At 48.2% G+C, this 17,985-nt stretch overlaps 2 protein-coding genes across 9 annotated transcripts in view; one reads left to right on the plus strand and one right to left on the minus strand.

Annotated features, from left to right (window-relative positions):
* The window catches only part of MCM3AP (minichromosome maintenance complex component 3 associated protein), a 55,635-nt gene extending 47,443 nt beyond the window's left edge, over positions 1 to 8,192 (minus strand). For 3 of the 5 annotated variants that reach the window (XM_058732310.1, XM_058732308.1, XM_058732311.1), the window contains exons 1-6: positions 7,825 to 7,957; positions 6,044 to 7,353; positions 5,589 to 5,812; positions 3,306 to 3,384; positions 2,929 to 3,073; positions 1,634 to 1,824 (exon numbers count right to left, since the gene is read on the minus strand). In XM_058732310.1, the coding sequence (XP_058588293.1) occupies positions 1,634 to 1,824; positions 2,929 to 3,073; positions 3,306 to 3,384; positions 5,589 to 5,812; positions 6,044 to 7,256 (1,852 nt within the window). In that variant the 5' untranslated portion in view covers positions 7,257 to 7,353; positions 7,825 to 7,957. Of the gene's footprint in view, positions 1 to 1,633; positions 1,825 to 2,928; positions 3,074 to 3,305; positions 3,385 to 5,588; positions 5,813 to 6,043; positions 7,354 to 7,824; positions 7,960 to 8,062 lie in introns of those variants that run through there. The other 2 variants (XM_058732309.1, XM_058732312.1) reach the window with 2 other exon arrangements.
* On the plus strand, positions 8,178 to 17,925 carry YBEY (ybeY metalloendoribonuclease). Of its 4 annotated transcripts, none has more exons than XM_058732316.1 (6): positions 8,204 to 8,332; positions 8,968 to 9,218; positions 11,606 to 11,734; positions 12,759 to 12,827; positions 14,191 to 14,295; positions 16,294 to 17,925. In XM_058732316.1, exons 2-5 carry the CDS (start codon positions 9,009 to 9,011, stop codon positions 14,275 to 14,277), a joined length of 495 nt encoding a protein of 164 aa, XP_058588299.1. In that variant the 5' UTR covers positions 8,204 to 8,332; positions 8,968 to 9,008; the 3' UTR covers positions 14,278 to 14,295; positions 16,294 to 17,925. The 4 variants fall into 4 exon arrangements, with proteins under 4 accessions (XP_058588301.1, XP_058588299.1, XP_058588300.1 ...); XM_058732317.1 differs by lacking the exon at positions 16,294 to 17,925 and adding an exon at positions 12,265 to 12,325 and having other exon boundaries at positions 14,191 to 14,476; XM_058732318.1 differs by lacking the exon at positions 16,294 to 17,925 and having other exon boundaries at positions 8,178 to 8,332; positions 14,191 to 14,476.
* Positions 17,926 to 17,985: the final 60 nt, after the last annotated feature.

Below are 17,985 nucleotides of genomic sequence, written 5' to 3' on the forward strand. Positions count from 1 at the left end.
CCTGCCCAAGGACACAGCATCAGGGCACAATATGGAGATGCCACTCTGGGAGGTGCATCGCTGTGGGAGAGCGTGGGCACCTTTCCCTATGTTTAAGAGCCAACTGGTGACACAGCTGACCCTTGAACCACATGGGTGTGAACTGCACGGGTCCACTTACATCTACAATACTATAAATGTACTTTCTCTTCCTGAGGATTTTTTTAATAATGTTTTTCTTTTCTCTAGCTTACTTTACTATTAGAATGCAGTATATAAAACACATAACACAGTAAGCGCGTACTAATCGACTGTTTTTGTTATCAGTAAGGCTTCCAGTCAACAGTAGCCTATAGGCAGGTAAGCATTTGGGGAGTCAAAAATCATATGTGGATTTTCCAACTACAAGGGAGACCACACCCCTGACCTTGTGTTGGTCAAGGGTCAAGTATACTTTCTTTTCTGTAACTTTTCTGACCACCTACTCATTTCTCTATTGAGTTAGTCTTTTTTTTTTTTTTTTTTTTTTTTTTTGAGAGAGAGAGAGAGAAAAAGAGAGGGCGCCTGGGTGGCTCAGCTGGCTGAGCGTCTGACTTCAGCTCAGGTCATGACCTCATGGTTCATGGGTTCGGGCTCCACATCGGGCTTTGTGCTGACAGTGCAGAGCGTGCTTGGCTGCTTGTCTCCCTCTCTCTCTGTCCCGCTCCTGCTCATGTTCTCGCTCTCAAAAATAAACGATTAAAAAAAAAAAAAGCACATGCGAGTGGGCATGAGCATGGGAGGGGCAGAGTGTGTGTGTGTGTGTGTGTGAGAGAGAGAGAGAGAGAGAGAGAGAGAGAGAGAGAGAGAGAGAGAATCCCAAGCAGGCTCCACACTGTCATTGCAGAGCCTGACGTGGGGTTCAAAACCACAAACTATGAGATCATGACCTGAGCTGAAATCAAGAGTTAGATGCCTAACCAACTAGGCCACCCAGGCGCCCCCCAAGGGCTAGTCTTTTTCACACTGATTTCAACAATTCTTTCTGTATCAGAGAAATCAGCCCTTTATGATATGAGTTACAGATTTTTCCCCTGGGTTGACATTTCTTAGTTTTATTTGTGGGGATTTCTGTCAAACAAAACATTTTGATTTTTGTTTAATATGTGCTTTCTAAATGTCTAAAAACTGCCCTTTAAAATGTTTAATTTTAAAAAATGGTTTATAGATTTTCTTCCAAATAAAATTCAAGGTGCCCCTGGGTGGCTCAGTTGGTTAAGCGTCCAACTTCGGCTCAGGTCATGATCTCACGGTTCGTGGGTTCGAGCCCACATCAGGTTCTGTGCTGACAGCTCTGGGCCTGGAGCATGCTTTGGATTCTGTGCCTCCCTCTCTCTCTGTCCCTCTACTCCCACGCTGTCTCTATCTCTCAAAAGTGAATAAATGTTAAAAATAAATAAATAAATAAAGACATATCTGCATTACATCTACATCTATGCTCACCTTCTTGGGAAACTAGTAAACAACAAAGTTACATGCGGCGCATCGGAGGCCTAAGGCTCAATGTCAGTGAGCCTCCACAGACAGCAGTCACTCCCTCCTCACAGCTCCCAGAATGACCTTATCATAACCTTAGCGAGGTCTCTGAACCTCTGCTGAGATGCACCCACAATACCTTGTCGCATGATCCTGTCTCTCTGGTCAAGCAAGCGGTACTTCTCCTCAGATGTCTCAGCCACGGTGCCTATCAGGGCGCTAAGAGATGACACACATGGCCCAAGACCCTCGGAGCCCTCAGAGCCCGAATCAAAAGGGTCTCCCTCAAACTGATGGGTCTTTAGAAGACTTGGCTTCTTCACTGGAGAGCTACAAAGAAAGTAACACATTAAGGGTCTTGTATCCAGCAAGCATTTGTCATTTCCACTTCCGGATGCTTTCCTTATTCAAGATTTTCTGCTCCTCCAAAACTGAAACTAAAATCACTAACAGGAGACGATGATGATCCTAATGAGTGTAAAGGTGTTACTATTTTTCACTGTGATTTTCAAAATTTGAAACATTCCATACTTTCTAAAAATGAGAGGAGCCCATTTAAACATGTGAAATGAACTTCCGCATATTTCTATCTCAAAAAAATGAAATTCAGCCTGGGGGGGAAACCACTTTAACACCATGAAGAAATCATGTGTCTACATGTTTTCATACATATCTTCATTCCCACAGAAGGATGTACTAAAAAGACATGAGCACTGCTTCCCAGCTTCCCCATTTTCTACCTGGCTTTCAACACTCTGGGAACTCGAATGTTGAAGATGTGACTGGCTGAGGGAGAAGAGAAAAATCAAAAGCAAATCAGCAACTAAAATGCTAACTGTAAAATGAAAGTAAGGAAATGATACGCTGACCAAAATACACCAAGGACTAAAGAGCAGCAGCCCGCTCTGTGGAAGGAAGAGAGGATCATGCGGAAAGGGGGCTGGGGAGGGAGGCTTTGCGAACAGATATCCATTGAGGCCGTGCGAGGCACACACCATGTCCCCACTCTGGCCTGAGGGCTGTACACTTGTATAGTTCCCCAGCTATAATGTGGCCAAAAGGAAGACTGCCTCACCATGATAAGCTAGACCTACAGAAGGTCATACTGGAAATTGCTAGAAGTAGCTACTAGGAAAACTTGGTTATTACAGCCAATTAGACCTCTCAAGGGAACAAGTTGCTTCGTATATACTGAGTACAACAGCATGAGGCATGGAACTGAGTGGGACGAGCCCAGTGGCCGTCTCCCCCTTGCCCTCTCGCCACGTCCTACTCTCCCTCTCCCAGGCCCCCATTCCCCATGAAACCCTCCTCAAGGGTCAGCGTATCATCCACTTCCCAGCCATGCTCTGGCATGACTGCCATCAAGGGCACAGAAGTCAAGGAACCCACACGCCACCGTGTCCAACAGTCCTCAGAAAGAACCAGCCACACCTTTTACTCAGGAGGCTGACAGCTGCAGCCCTCCCCACAGGCTTGCTAAGAGGGGAGTGCTGAAAGGATGCCTCCTCCGGGCCCTGGCCAGTTTCGCCGTCACCTGGCTTCTTCTCTTTCAGGGAAAAGGGCTTCTTATTGGGACCTGAGGACACAAGAGCACAGAGTTTATGAACCACAAGTCTGACACTGGATTTTACTTGTGTTTGAAAAAGTAATACTCTCCTAATTGTTACAGGAGATTCCAAAGCAGCCCAAAGAAACACTCTGAGACACAGGATCCACGGACAGCCAGCCCCGCCCTGGTGCTGGGGAAAGCTCAGTGGGCAGACCATGCAGAGCACTGGAACCCACACCGGGAGTAACCGGGAACTCACTCAGTTTCTTCTTGTGCCAAAAGACAGCCATGTCCTTATGCAGACTTTTCCCCTTCTTCCTAGCCAGGGCTGCAGATGCCTAGGGAAACAGTCCACACCACAACGTATGAGGGCGTCAGACCAAAGGAAATGAAATTAAAACTTCAAATGCAGTAGCAGAATTTGTACAGTTTTGTACAGAGCGAAGCCTCCATCCACTACATGTTCTGACCATGCAGTCTGCCTCCAGTCACAGCAGCCACGGTCCTCACCTCTCTTACCTGTCTCACAGGCATGGATTTGCTCCTCTCCTTTTTGAAAGTAATAACTTTACTGTGATAGAACCCACAGATTAGCCTTGTTGGCATTTGGTGAGGTGACTCTCACCATCTGATTACACATACAGTAATACAGTAAATACATACGGTATTGGAAAGATTGCCAAGTCACACTTTAAGACAAAAAAAAGAGAATGACACACGTGGGAGACATTTTATCACAAAATCAAGTACGTTTTAGTATACCCATAGACAAACCTATGAAACGGTCTAGAAAAATACACATCATACTAGGTAACCGTGCTTGCTCCCAGGTAACAGGAGAGATGAGGGTAATCAGGAGACCTCAGCATTTTATGTATCAATGAACTACTTCCTACGACAATGTATTTACATACCTATTTCATAAATATTTTTTTAGGGTTCAGCTAGAAAAGTACATCTCAATAGTCAAATACCTTCAAAAACAAAACAAAAACGAGGCATATGACCCAGCACTTCTACTTTAAGTGTATACCCAAGAGGATGATAGGAAATATTTGCACACCTGTTCACAGAAGCATTATTCAAAATAGCCAAAAAGCAGAAACAGCCTCTGTCCATCGACAGATTAATAAAGAAAAATACATCTACACAATGGAATTATTATTCATCCATAAAAGGAATAAAGTACAACCACACAAACACTGAAAACGTGATGCTGACCAAAATAAGCAGGACAAATACTGTGATTCCACATAAATGTAATTTCTAGAATAGGCAAATTTAGAGGGATAGAAAGTAGATTAAAGGTCACCAAGGGCTGGGGGAAGGAAGAAATGGGAAAATACTACTTAGCGGTTAGGGTTACTGTTTGGGATGATGAAAAAGTTCTAGAAATAGATAATGGTGATGGTGGTACAACACTCTGAATGTAATTAATGCCACTGAATTAAAAGAAAAAAAGAAAGAAAGAAAGGAACAAACAGCAAAAACTCTAAAGCTATGCAAGTATTTTGGCACAGAACTTCTACTCTCAGGAATTTAAACAAAGGATGTAAACCAATCAGAAATACATGTACAAAGTGTCCACAAATAGAAAATTAACCAGGTAAGTAAACAGGACAGAATGCCATACAGCACTTAACAATTCTCTTCTAATTAGGCTATTGGTTTCAGAAAATACTAAAGATTACAACCTGAAAACATAAGCAAACAGTATATGCAGCATGATCCCATTTGTGTAAAAACAACGTGACTATGTGTTTACAATGATATTAACTAAAATATTCATAGTTCATTTCAAATATTCATATTCATTTGGTTTTTCCCCTACATCATCACTTAAAAGAAGTATGAAAACATGCTTTCCACTTTACAAACTCTAAAGAACTTACTTTTTCCCCACAAGAAAATTCAGTAATAATAATAAAAACATAACGCAACATAGTGTGAACAATCCCTGTATGCTTACACCCTACAACTAATGTGTCATGCATATATGTGCTTATATACCTATTTAAAGTCAAGGTATAAACCAAACAAGTAATGTCAGTTATCCTGGAGAATAGGATTACATGGGGATTTATTCGTATTGTTGGAATGTTTACAGTGATTATGTACTATGACCAAATAAAAGAAAATCAGAAACAAACAAGAAAACTCAATTTTGAAAAAATGCTATGTGATTATAGAGCCAAGTTGAGAATAAGATATCTGAGTGCTTGCCCATTCTAGCAAGTAAGCGATAGATTAAAATATAAGTTTTAATGGGGCACCTGGGTGGCTCAGTCGGTTAAGCATCCAACTTCAGCTCAGGTCATGATCTCACAGTTCGTGGGTTCGAGCCCCAGATCGGGCTCCTGACAGCTTGGAGCCTGGAACCTGCCTTGGATTCTGTGTCTCCCTCTCTCTCTGCCCCCCAACCGCTGCTCACACTGAACATTAAAAAAAGTTAAAAAATAAAATAAATAAAAAATAGGTTTTAAAGTGACAAAGGTCACTCGAACTTTTTCTCACTCACATTAAATTTGTTGGAAATACTCACATGATCAAAAAAATATACCACGGCAAGCTTTTTGCTGCGCCTGGTATAGATGCGCTGCACTTTAGCAATTTTACCAAAGTGTTTCTCCAAAATGGTTCTGTCGTTGAGATAGTCAGGGATGTTCTTGCACTGGATAGCTGTGATTTCAGCAGGAGACAAGCCTCCAAGACTGTCTGTGCTCTCGCTTCTTTTACTTTGACGCCCAGGTGTTCCTCTTAGAGACTCTAGGGATAAGAGAACGGGCACAAAAACGTAGCAGATGTCACATCTCAAATAGGAAGCACCAACTACGTAAGAGCAAAGTAAATGTTTATAGATACAAGACATTTTCTTCGTATGTTAGAATTCCTAATGTTTACAGGAAACTTACCAGAAACATTAAACTAAGACTCGGGGAAATTTACCAAGAACAAGCCAGCAGCATTTACTGGATGGCACACATTTTTAGAGCTCACCTTCTTTTTTATCTCTATTTTCAGTTTCCTCCTCCTTCACACCTGGGAGCCGGGAAAGTGCCGAGGAAGACTGACTCCCTCCTGGGATGGCCACGGGGTCATTTTCCCCGGACTCAGTACAACCAACTTCCTTTTTAGATTCCTTGTTGCCAAGACGACCTACTTCTTTATTGCTTTTGAAGACATCCTGTATCGTTCGACCAAACAAGGTGCCTCCCCGGGGTCGATTCAGGCGGACAGGTCGTTTATCTGGAGGATGATCTCCCCTTGACAGAGCATCCACATCTTCTGCTCCATCATGGCCATGCCTCCTTGGGGAGCGATCCTGGTCCTCCTTCCTTTTCAGTCCTTTCATGAGGCTGGGAAGTGGCTCCATTTGGGATATACCTTCTTCACAACCTTGTCTGACCCCGGTTTTGCTAACCGGGTAGGGTTCTCCCAAAGACCCTGAAGATATGGGGAAGCTAGTGAAGCTACTATTAGAACTTCCAAATAGTGATTTAGGGCCTCTCTTCTCTTCCTCTACATTTTGGTTTGACAAAGCAGAGGCAAAGGCAGATGATGAATTATTACTGTTAACTGGTTTTGAAAAGGTGAAATTTGAATTGCTAGCTGTACTTGCCACCTGAGAAAAAGAAAATGGTGCCAGTCCCCCAGGTCCGCTACTAATTGGGTGAGAAAATGTGAAAAATCCAGAAGTAATTTGACTCTGAGTTTTCTCAGGCTCAGATTCAGCCCCCAATATTGGTCTGAACACTGAATTTTCCAGAGGTTTAAAGCTAAATTCTGTTTTCCCAAAACCAGAGCTTGTTATTTCTCCAGTTTCTGGTCCAAATGTAGAAGTACTTGGGAAAGTCCCAAAGTTGGATGATTTAAAACTAAATCCTGGGTTTCCAGGCACACATGAACTTGAAGGCCCAGAGGCAGCTACAAAGGCTGGAGTGTGTTCAAGTCCTGAAAACAGTCCAACATTTGAAGTCTGGGAAAATCCTAATGTTTGTGCTGAAGAAGAATGACTTACTCCCGAAGATGTTGGAAAGCTGGATACCTGTGAAAATCCTGACGTTTTCCCAGATAACGTATTGCTTGGTCCGAAAGGCGAGGGCTGACCAAATCGAAATGGCGGCTTAGCCTGAAATGTTCCTATGGAACTACTGGAAGATGCTGGAAAAACCCCAGGCTGCTGCCCACTGAAAGGATTAGTTGGGTTCATCTTCTGATCCAAGGTAGTGAATACTATGTGTACACAAGTTGTTCTCTTCTTTAAACAGTCTGTTCAACTAGGAAGCCACCCTCATCTTCACAATAAGCTGGAAGACAAAAATTCAGATCATCACAGCTATGTCCTGCTGGAAGACTAAGAAGATAATTTTTAATCACATGTCACACTCTAAGAATAATGGAAAACTGGGCAAATCAAAGGGTTAGGTATTATTTTCTGAGAGCCAGTGGGGGGTTTGTGGGGAGGGCTGGAGTAGAGGGTGGAGAAATAAATTACTTCGTTACTGGAGATTGAAGCGTGATGCTTCAGACTAAGGAAAAATTCAAATCATTTTCTGAACTGGTAAATTCACGAAAAAACTCAAATAACAACAAGAAAATGAATGTAGTCACACTTTTAAAGAGAGGAGTTTCTCCAAACTTATTCCAATCTCCATAGCAAGAAAGCTACAGTGTAACGCTGTTAAGAACATTAGTGTTGCAGTGTTTTCTAATTTTCTCCCAGCAACCAGAACACTAAATGTTCTTCCCAGATATAGAAATAAATTGTGTTGCCATACCTGCGATGACCCAGAAACCGGCTCAAAGGACGAGTGCCCCCGCAGAGAGGCCGCCCCCAGACCCGAGAAGGGCCGGGAACGGATGCCGCGCAACCAGAAAAGTCCCGCCCCCGGCCCTCGGCGGCCGCCCGCGCCCCAGGCCCGCCCGGCAGACTACAGGGGCGCGGTGGCGGGGCGGAGAGATGGCGCAGGGGAAGGAAGCGCCCTCCACCCAGGTCGGGCCCCACGCTGCGCTCACCATCCGGCTCAGGGACTCGGAGACCCGCCGCCTGCCGCCGCCCCGAGGCCCCTCGGCGCCCAGCCGGAGGCACAGACGCGGATCGCAGCCGCCGGAGCCAGGCCTTCGCCGCGCGCCGCGGAAAGAAAACGCAACGGACCAACTTCCGGCCCTTCCGCGCGGCTCGGCCCCACACTGACTCCGCCACACTCTGGTTCCGCCCTCCAGCCGGAAGGCCTGAGGGCTTCCGGCGCACGGGATGTCAACGGGGCCCCCCTGGCTTCGAACCTGGTACGTGAGCCGGTGGCTTTCTCTCTAAAGTGGGGCGTTGTTCGCACCCCGCGTGCTGCCCGTAGCCTGCGTTGGGAGCCTCGGTGCCACGCTGAGTGGTCCCTTGGGAAGCCCCCGACCCGCCCCCCACCCCCGCCGTCCCCCTAGGACTCACGCCCTTCGGCCCTCCCCCTCCCCCTCGGCTCACACACACCTCTCCATAGCACCCTCCCAGCTCCCCCCCATATCACCCCACACCTCCCCTCCCCTCACCCCACACCTCCCCACTCCCCCTCACCCTATAGCACCCTACACCTCCCCCTCCCCCCATCCTGTACAACCCCAGACCACCTCACAACTCACCGTATTCTTCCTCCACCTCCTCACCCGCGCCCCAACCCGGTTTCTTTATTAATGGCCCCTTCCTGACTACAGGTCCTAATTTCCTACCTGCTGTTCCATTCTGGCAGGCCTGACTCTAGGACTTCCTATTATATTCCTTCATTTTTGTATCTTTCTTATGGTAAAATGTAAATCCCCTTAAATTTTTCAGTGAGTTTCACAAAATAAAATGATGTGATGTCTGTATGTGTTTTTTATAGAATTTATTGACACTTTCAATTACTGATTTGTGTTCTTTTAAACTTTGACCACAGGCTCCTTTTTAAACATTTCTAAAGGGCATGTTGTTCTGAAAATGAGTTTGGTGCTTAGAAATCTGCAACGAGCTGTCCCCATCAGGAGAGCGCCTCTTCGCAAGAAGTTGGAGATTGTGAGGAGTATATTAGGGGTGCAGAAATTTGACCTGGCTATCATCTGTGTTGACAACAAGAGTATTCAGCACATTAATAAAATCTACAGAGAGAAAAATCTGCCAACAGATGTGCTTTCCTTTCCATTTCATGAGGTAAAAAGTATTCTCTTGTCTGGCCCACCTTCTGGTGTAAATACTCTGATTTTTAAGTTTTATTTTGAAAACTTTAAAATAGGGGCACCTGGGTGGCTTAGTCCGTTAAGAATCCAACTCTTGATTTTGGCTCAGGTCAAGATCTCGCCATGTGGAGACTGCTTAGGATTCTCTCTCTCTCTCTCTCTCTCTCTCTCTCTCTCTCTCTCTCCCCCTCCCCTGCTCTCACTCTATCTCTAAGTAAATAAATAAATAAACTTGAAAAAAAAAAAAAAGAGAGAGAACTTTAAAATATACACATGAGGGGAGCCTGGGCGGCTCAGTCAGTTAAGTGTCTGGCTCTTTGTTTTGGCTCAAGTCATGATCTCATGGGTCTGTGAGTTAGGGTCCCTCTTTGGGCACTGTGCTGACAGCATGAGTCTGCTTGGGATTCTCCTCTCTCTGTCTCCCTCTCTCTCTGCCCCTCCCCTGCTTGCACTCTCTCTCAAAATCATAACCATTTAAAAAAAAGTGTACACATGAGTAGAGTGCGGCATGACCAGCCCCTATTGACCAATACCCATCACCCAGGGAGAAAAAGCGATTGGTGCCATCCTTCCAAAGACCGTCAGTGAGTTTGAAGGGGAGTGAGTGCTTCTGCAGCTGTGTGATTCCGTAACAAGTATGGTAGGGTTGAAAAATTTTAATAACACTGAAATTTTCACTGAAAATGTAAAATAACACTGAAGAAATATTTTCTTCTTTTTTTAAATGTTTATTTTTGAGAGAGAGAATACGAGTATGGGAGGGGCAGAGAGAGAGGGAGACACAGAATTCAAAGAGGCTCCAGGCCCCGAGCTGTCAGCACCAAGCCAGATGAGGGGCTCAAACCCACGAACCGTGAGATCATGACCTGAGCCAAAGTTGGACGCTTAACCAACTGAGCCACCCAGGTGCCCCTGAAAAAATATTTTCAACAATAGAAGATAGTGATTAGGTTATGAGCTGCATCATGAAATGACTCATTCAAAGCCATTATTAGTAGCAGCATCCAGACCTTTTTGGAAGGCAATTTGGCAATATACTCCAAGAGCATCTGAAACATATGTGTACTCTTTAATCCACTAGTGTCACATTTAAGGATGGTAAAGCAAGAAAAGGAAGAAGACAAAATGTTATAAAAATGTTAAATGTTCAGTTGATTTTTTTTCCTGATGGGGAGGAAACACCCTAAATACCCATCCACACGTGACTAGCTTAGTGTGAACAGGCCTCAGATTAATAGACTGGGGTTTTTTTGGTTTTATGTAGGAAGATGTGGAAGATTGTTTAGGACAAAATGACAAACAGAACAGAAATACAAAATTGGACTGATGTGGATTTGTGTGAGTGTGCACTGGAAAGGATGAAAGAAGGAAAGTAACTCCTTTAACAAGGTGGAAAAGATGTGGGAATGTTGGGGTTCAGAGCTGACGGCCAAGAAAGAATTCTTGAGGCATCTTTGGTGCCAAAAAGGTAGTTTTATTAAAGCACAGGGACAGGACCCGTGGGCAGGAAGAGCTGCACTGGGGTTGTGAGGAGTCACTGATTTTACACTTTCAAGTCAGGAGAGGGTCAGGGACAGCGGAAACCTCCAAGGAAATTTGGAAACAAGGTTTCCAGAGCCCTGAGGGGGTTAGCTATTGTAAGAAGAAGTTAATTTACTTCTGTCTTGTAAAACCTTACTTATGAGACCCTTCAAATATATATCAGGGGACCATATGCTTGGAGGATGATGGCTAACCTATATCTTGGGGACTAGAGATGAAGGAAGTTTCCAAAGGAATTTCCTTTTTTTTTTTTTTTTTAACGTTTATTTATTTTTGAGAGACAGAGTACAAGCGGGAGAAGGGCAGAGAAAGAGGAAGACAGAATCCAAAGGAGGCTCCAGGCTCTGGGCTGTCAGCACAGAGCCCGATGCAGGGCTCAAACTCACGAGCCGCGAGATCATGATCTGAGCTAAGTCAGACACTTAACAAACTGAGGCATCCGGGCCCCCCTCTAAAGGATTTTCTATATGTTTAAAGAAGGCTTACAGGATCCTGGGGGGTCAGGCTAAGGTTGCCTTTTGCCCCTAGCAAAGTGTCATCATGGAGGCAGCTGAGCTCATAGAGGAAAGTCACTCTGCCTGTTTCAAGGGACTGTCAATAGGCTGTAAGTTGTAAGGAAATGGTTTTTTTTTTGCCTTTGTTCTCCACATCAGAAACATCTGAAGTCACTCGTAAATAGTGGCTCTACTGTGGTTCCCTCACCCCTCACCTGCCTTGGGACTGATGAGTAGGGGTCTTCCAGAATGAAATGTGTAGGCCTGTTGTCGGGTTAGTGTTCCTGAGGTCGTGCTCTCCGAATCTGTCTTTCCTCATTTATAGAATGTAAAAGCAGGTGAACTTCCCCAGCCTGATTTTCCAGATGACTACAATTTGGGTGACATTTTCCTAGGAGTGGAGTATATCTTCCAGCAATGCAAAAGGAATGAGGATTACTATGACGTCCTTACCGTAAGTGGGAATGAGTGCTGGCCCCTGATGCCGCAGCCGTGTCCTTTGCCCGGGCCTGGGAAGAGGTCATGGGTGGGACGCCGGCACCCCCACTGCCTCCCGTGTGGGACAAGGATTATTGGGGGAGGGAGACCTACGAGTAGGGGCTGTACCCTCTCTCGTCATCTGGCAGAGAGAGGGAAGAGCCTAAGCCGAGCAGAGCCTAAGCCGAGCAGAGCCTAAGCCGAGCAGTGTTGGGTGAGAGGAGAGGACAGGAAACATGTCAGAAGCTCCCGGAAACAGCCTTGTTTTTCCCTTTTACCTCTGGAGTTCAGCAGGCTGTGTAGCTAACTCAGACCTACCGAATAAGCTCCTTACAGAACTGTCAAAGTAGATGGGATTGTAGCCTCTAGGACCTTCCGGATCCCACTCTCCTCAGCTGGATGCAAAAGAAAGGAGGGGTGGTTCTGCAGAGCGATCATATTTTAACTTCCTCATGGATTCGATTGAGGTGTTTTTCTTTGACCAGACAGCCCCTGAATTATCTCTAGGGGATCCTGGAGCTTCTGTGTGACTTGAAGCAGAGCTTCCCAGCAAAAGCCATTGTGACAGGTGTTGGGGGCCTGCTTTCTGGGGCGGGGGTGGACTTTCTGGGAGCAGGAGCCCTGGCACAGACAGGATTGTTCAGCATGGGGCTCGGCTCCAGGGTCTCTGCGGCCGGCAGCCATGCACCCCACAGGCTGCGGTGGGCATCCACTGCCGGCACCCCCTGCCACACCCCAGAGATCCAGTGCCTGCAGGGGAGGGCCGGCCCGCCGCTCCCACCACCCTCATCCCCCCACGACAGGGCTAGGCCAGCCACTCTCCTCCTGGCCGGCACTCCACTGCATGTAGGCACCCCTCACAGCCCCAGGTACCCTCCACCCCTGGGTTCCTAACCTCCCACCACGCATGGGCTGAGTTCTCCCTGCCTTCCCTGCTTCTCCTCTGGCACATGGCCTGCTCGTGATCAGTCCGTGAAACAGCTTTTTAATTTTTCTGACAGGTGACTGCCACCCATGGGCTCTGTCACCTGCTGGGCTTCACACACAGCACGGAGGCTGAATGGCAGAAGGTAGGAGCTGTCCTCCGGTCCTCCACCATATGCACAAGAGGGCACACCAAGAACCGGGGCTGCCCAGCTACCTCCTGCAGTCAAGTATGAAGACCAGATTTGGAAAACAAAACAAAACAAAACAAAACACAAAGGCAGTAAATTAAGGAATTTTATAAAAGCCTATTTCACAAAAAAAAGACTAGCAGTGTTTAAAATATCGGGCTCCCCCAATGCTACTAACTGTATTACTTATTCACTGTTGAAAGGAACGACTGAATAGAGAGACCAAATTCTGTAAGTTCTATAAAACTCTAATGGCTTAAAGTTAAAAAATCTTTACAAGAGAAATTGTGATGTTATTGATCAGTTGGGAACTCAAATCATGCAGGCATCTGATAGGGACCTATCGGGTAAAGTTACTTAGCCATTTGTATCCTTCAGAAGTGCCAGTGTATCTACCCCATGTATAAGGTTGTGTGCTGGTATATGTACATGTTGTTTTTAATAAGCTCACGTTACAGTCGGTTGAGCGGCCGACTTCGGCTCAGGTCATGATCTCGCAGTCCGTGAGTTCGAGCCTCGCTTCGGGCTCTGGGCTGATGGCTCGGAGCCTGGAGCCTGCTTCCGATTCTGTGTCTCCCTCTCTCTCTGACCCTCCCCCGTTCATGCTCTGTCTCTCTCTGTCTCAAAAATAAATAAACGTTAAAAAAAAAAATTAAAAAAAAATAATAAACTCACGTTATATCTGTAGTCAAATAATTGGGTTCTCTGGAAGGCATCAAAAAACTTTTTCAATTAACAAGAGTCCTTGATACAGTTGTCCTCACATCCAGTCTATCTCAGGCTGGGTCGCCTGTGGCCACACCCCTCCAAGTCATAGACTGACCCTGATGAGACCCCTTCGCCCCCCTCTGGCAGCATCTTGGAAAGTCCATGTTGTCACCGCCAGCAGGGACCCCAGCCCTCCTGGGACTTCCTCACCCACCCCCCCGCCCCCCGCAAGCACTGACCACCCTTTCCCCCAGGAGGGGCTGTCCTCACGTGTCCCCCTCCCACATTTTCTGGGCCCAACTGACTTGTCTGGCCTGTTCTGCAGTTCCAAATAGGGACTCATCTTCTTTTACCCAGGGCTACTACTTCAGCCCCTGGCCCCCAGTCCCTCCTACTGTCCCCACCCGTCACCCCACAGGCAGCATGTCCATACTCCCTGTGCAGCGCTGGGTGAAGGTGAGCGGAACCAGGTCCTGCACTTTGAATCTGGGAGAGTCCACACAACAGAGGCTCCTCATGCCACAGCCATGGGGACGGGCTTCCCCCAGAGGGCACCCCTGGGGCCAGGCCATGAGGCAGTCCACAGTCACTTTCCATTCCCTTCTTTCAGATGTACCAGAAGGAAAAGCAGGTTCTCGAGGAGCTGAGCCGGCGCACCAGGACCAGTCTCCAGCCCCTAAGCAGGGGCCTCTTCTGACTGCTGGAGGCCCAAGATGTGAGTGGCACCTGAGGGACTCTCCAGCACACAGGGACACCATGTGGAGGGCAGACGGACCCTCACCTTCGGGCCCTGAGGACCAGGCACGCCACCAAACTGAGAGCTCTGCTGGTTGCTACTGCCCCGTGGGGCTGCAGAAGTGACTAAGTATAAAAAGTAATGTCCATTCATGTCTTCATTTGGAAGCCAGCAGACATGTTATTTTCAGTATTGCAGATAAGATAGTTCTAAACTCTTAGAACGGAGAGGTGGAGCACAGGAACTTCGTCCGCCTGGGGTTCTGCCTTTGGCGAGAGGCATTCCTCTCTCCTGCCTGTGCAGCCTGCGCGGGAAAATCAACCAGGCGGCCCAGGGCGGGCATGCCCCTCACCCTCCTTCCTACGGGAACCCTGTTGGATTCGGTCCCCGCTTACCCCTCAAGAGTGCTGTGACCTGGTACCTTCATGAGGGAGACACAAGGCTGACCCTTAGGGTGGCCGCAAGGCCCAGGACCACCTCAGTCACGTGACCCACAGCAGCCATCTCCCACCCGTCCCATCTCGTGAGGTGGTTGCAGCCCCGGCTCAGAGCTTTGCCTGTGGACTCTACCTAAGGCCTCTTTCCTGACATGACAGGAGCTCTCGAGCCCTGTTGGCCCCGTTCACCCGCTGAGCGAAGTTAAGTGTCTCCTGGCTCTGGGGGAGCCCTGAGCTCCAACTGCCACATGCCATCCTCTTTCCTGTGTTTCTTGCCTTGTCCTCTGAATATTAAACCCAGGAGGCGGCACAGACCTTCACCCAGAGCTGCTCATGGGCCCAGGGCATCATGGGAGCAGACCATGGGCTGCTGGCTGAGCCAGCCCGGGCCTCCATCACTCGGACCTCCCAGGTACCGGTGTTGGCAGCGGTACCGTGACCTCTGCAGAGGCCATGGCAATAAAACAGCCTCTCGGGAACTCTTTGGCCCCAAAACCAAGGATGCTACAATTCTGAGAATTTGGTTTCTCCCATGAATCTACCTCAAAAGGTGAAAATGCATTTCCCACTGGATCTGCCATGTCTCCACCTGGACTTTCCCCAGGCGCTCAGGGACACAGAGGTGGGCTCATGGCGTTCCTGAGTGCTTGTGGGCTCTGCGCAGCCTGCCTGTAGCCAGGGAAGCTGGTTCTCAGTGGAAAGTCGAACAGCAAAGACCAAAGATGACCCCACAAAGCTCTTGGCGTTACGGTTCTTTTTAAGAGAAGGAAGGGGTCCTGAGACCTGCCTGTCCTGTCAGCAGGCATTTCGGATGCTCCCCTGTCTTCCATTACAGCCAACCCCCATGCATCTCTGGTCACGTGGGGCTCGGGAGATCTGCCAGGGATTGGGCCTCAGAACAGAACTGCTGGGGGATGGGAGTGAGGGATCCAGCTTTATCAGGCAATGCCTAGTGCTTCCCAGGGGCCTGGTCACTCGTCCCCCCTGCAGCCCATAGCAATGACCTTGGCATCCAGACCCCAGCCCCCATGCACCCAGACTCCCCACCCCCATCATGTGTGCACTGAGGCTGGCCTGCATCTGTCCTGTCAGCAGTGACCAGCTTTTCATTGGCATCCCCTCCACTGTGAAGTATTGGTTTTTCTTTTTTATTGATTCAGAGGGGTTTTTATGTATCATTGAAAACAATAGGGAATGTAAGCCAGTGTCCTTCTGATCTAAATCTGAGAAAAGGCTGCCCCATCCAGCCATGGAGCTCTGTCTCGGCTGTCTCATTCCCCTGGACACTTCTGCCCGCCCCTGAGCTGGCCACAGTGCCCTGATTCCAGAGCCTCTGCAAACCCAGCCTCTGCCAGGACAGGCCCTTCCTCCTGCTCCAGGGGTCCCTTGGGTTCTTGCTCTTTACTCTCCCGTGTGGTCTCCAGATTCAGCTCCTGAGTGCCAGGGAACACTGGAGTCTCGATTAGAGGCACAGTAAGTCTGCAGAGCAGCTGGGACATTTGGGCTCCAGGCCAGGCCTACATGGTATCTCGTTTCACAGGTCTTCGACTTCTCAGCACCCCACACCAAGGGGCAGGAGGGCACGGCCATGAGAAGAAAATGGTTTCTTCACTGGTTACGTCTTCTGACATGAAGTGCCAGGAGTCTGTGCAGACCCCACAGGTTAAGGGTTCAGTCCACAGCACTGCCCCCACTTTGGAGCAGGGTATACGCGCCTCTGTCCACCTCTACCACAGATCAGGGGACTGCGGGGGGTTGGGGCTCTGGACAGAAGTGGGGGTGAAGACCAAACCTGTAGCTCTTACAGCACACAGTCACGTTCTGCACAGCCAGCCTCCACCCCGTGCTCCAGGCACTTGGAGCTCAGACCCCCCTCCCAGGCAGGTTTGTAGCAGTGTCAGAAGTTGTGACTGGTTCCATGTTCACGGCTCTCTTCCAGGGCCTGCTGTATCCTCTTTAGCGTCCCCAGGTCAGCCTGCGCAGAACCAAGGGGACCCCCCCCTCCCATGAGGGCTGCCTTCACCCCTGTGCCCCACATCAACTGTGACCCCACTTGATGCCCAGCAGTGCCTTGCTCTGTCCTGTCACAGCACCTGGACGCTCCTCGATGCAGGAAGATGTTTCCTTTATCCCTGTGGACCGAAGGCTCCTGAAACCCTTGTAATTTCTCGGGTGATAGGCATGTCTTTTGTTCTGAGGCAACTCTTAGGGGTTCCTGGGGGGCCCCGGGCCCCCGGAAAGACCTGCCATGATTGGAAGCTTGTTAACTTTTAGCCCCTTCCTCCCATCCCATTCTCCAGAGAGGGAGAAGGGCTGGAAATGCAGTTAGTCTATCTCACGGGCATGCCTACGAGAGGAAGCCCCCATAAATCCCAGTAGCGCAGGGTCCCAAGAGCCTCCAAGTGAGTAAACACATCCACACTGAAAGGGTGACACACCCCAACTCCACGTGGTGGAGGCTCCTGTGCAGGGGACCCTCCCAGACCTGCCCCACCCCTTATCACATCCTTCAACTGGCAAATGTGTTTCCTGAGTTCTGTGAACAGCTCTAACAAAGTAATCGAACCTGAAGAGGGGGTCATGGGAACCTCTGCTCCCTGACCCAGCAGGTCAGGAGCAGGGACAAGTGCACTTGCAGCTGGCGAGGGAGGTGGGGGGCGGTCTTGTGGGACTTCATTCTCATGCAGGTGGACAGTGTCAGAACCGAGTTGGATGGCAGGACATCCTGGTGATGCCAGAGAGGACTGGTAACTAGGAGTGACAGAAGTGCCTGTTCTATGTGTGAGTAAAGGACATTGACGAGGAAGGACTGGGTTTTCCTCACTCGAGACACAGACAAAACTGAGTTTTTCCAATTTATCAGGCCATCCAAAGACATCCAACTTCTGTTAAACTTCCTCCCTGTATTTAATTAATAATTGTGTTGAGAAATAAAACCCAATTGTGTTGAGAAAAGCCATGTTAGAAAACATCAACATTGGGACGCCTGGGTGGCTCAGTCGGTTAAGCGGCCAACTTCAGCTCAGGTCATGATCTCACGGTTCGTGTGTTCAAGCCCCACGTCAGGCTCTGTGCTGACAGCTCGGAGCCTGAGCCTGCTTTGGTTTCTGTGTCTCCCTCTCTCTCTGCCCCTCCCCCACTCATGCTCTGTCTGTCTCTTAAAAATAAACATTAAAAAAATTAATTAAAAAAAGTCAATGTGAAAATCAGCAATGGAGTCAGACGTTTAATT

The sequence above is a fragment of the Neofelis nebulosa genome, chromosome 5 (assembly GCF_028018385.1).
Source record: "Neofelis nebulosa isolate mNeoNeb1 chromosome 5, mNeoNeb1.pri, whole genome shotgun sequence".
Taxonomy (NCBI): domain Eukaryota; kingdom Metazoa; phylum Chordata; class Mammalia; order Carnivora; family Felidae; genus Neofelis; species Neofelis nebulosa.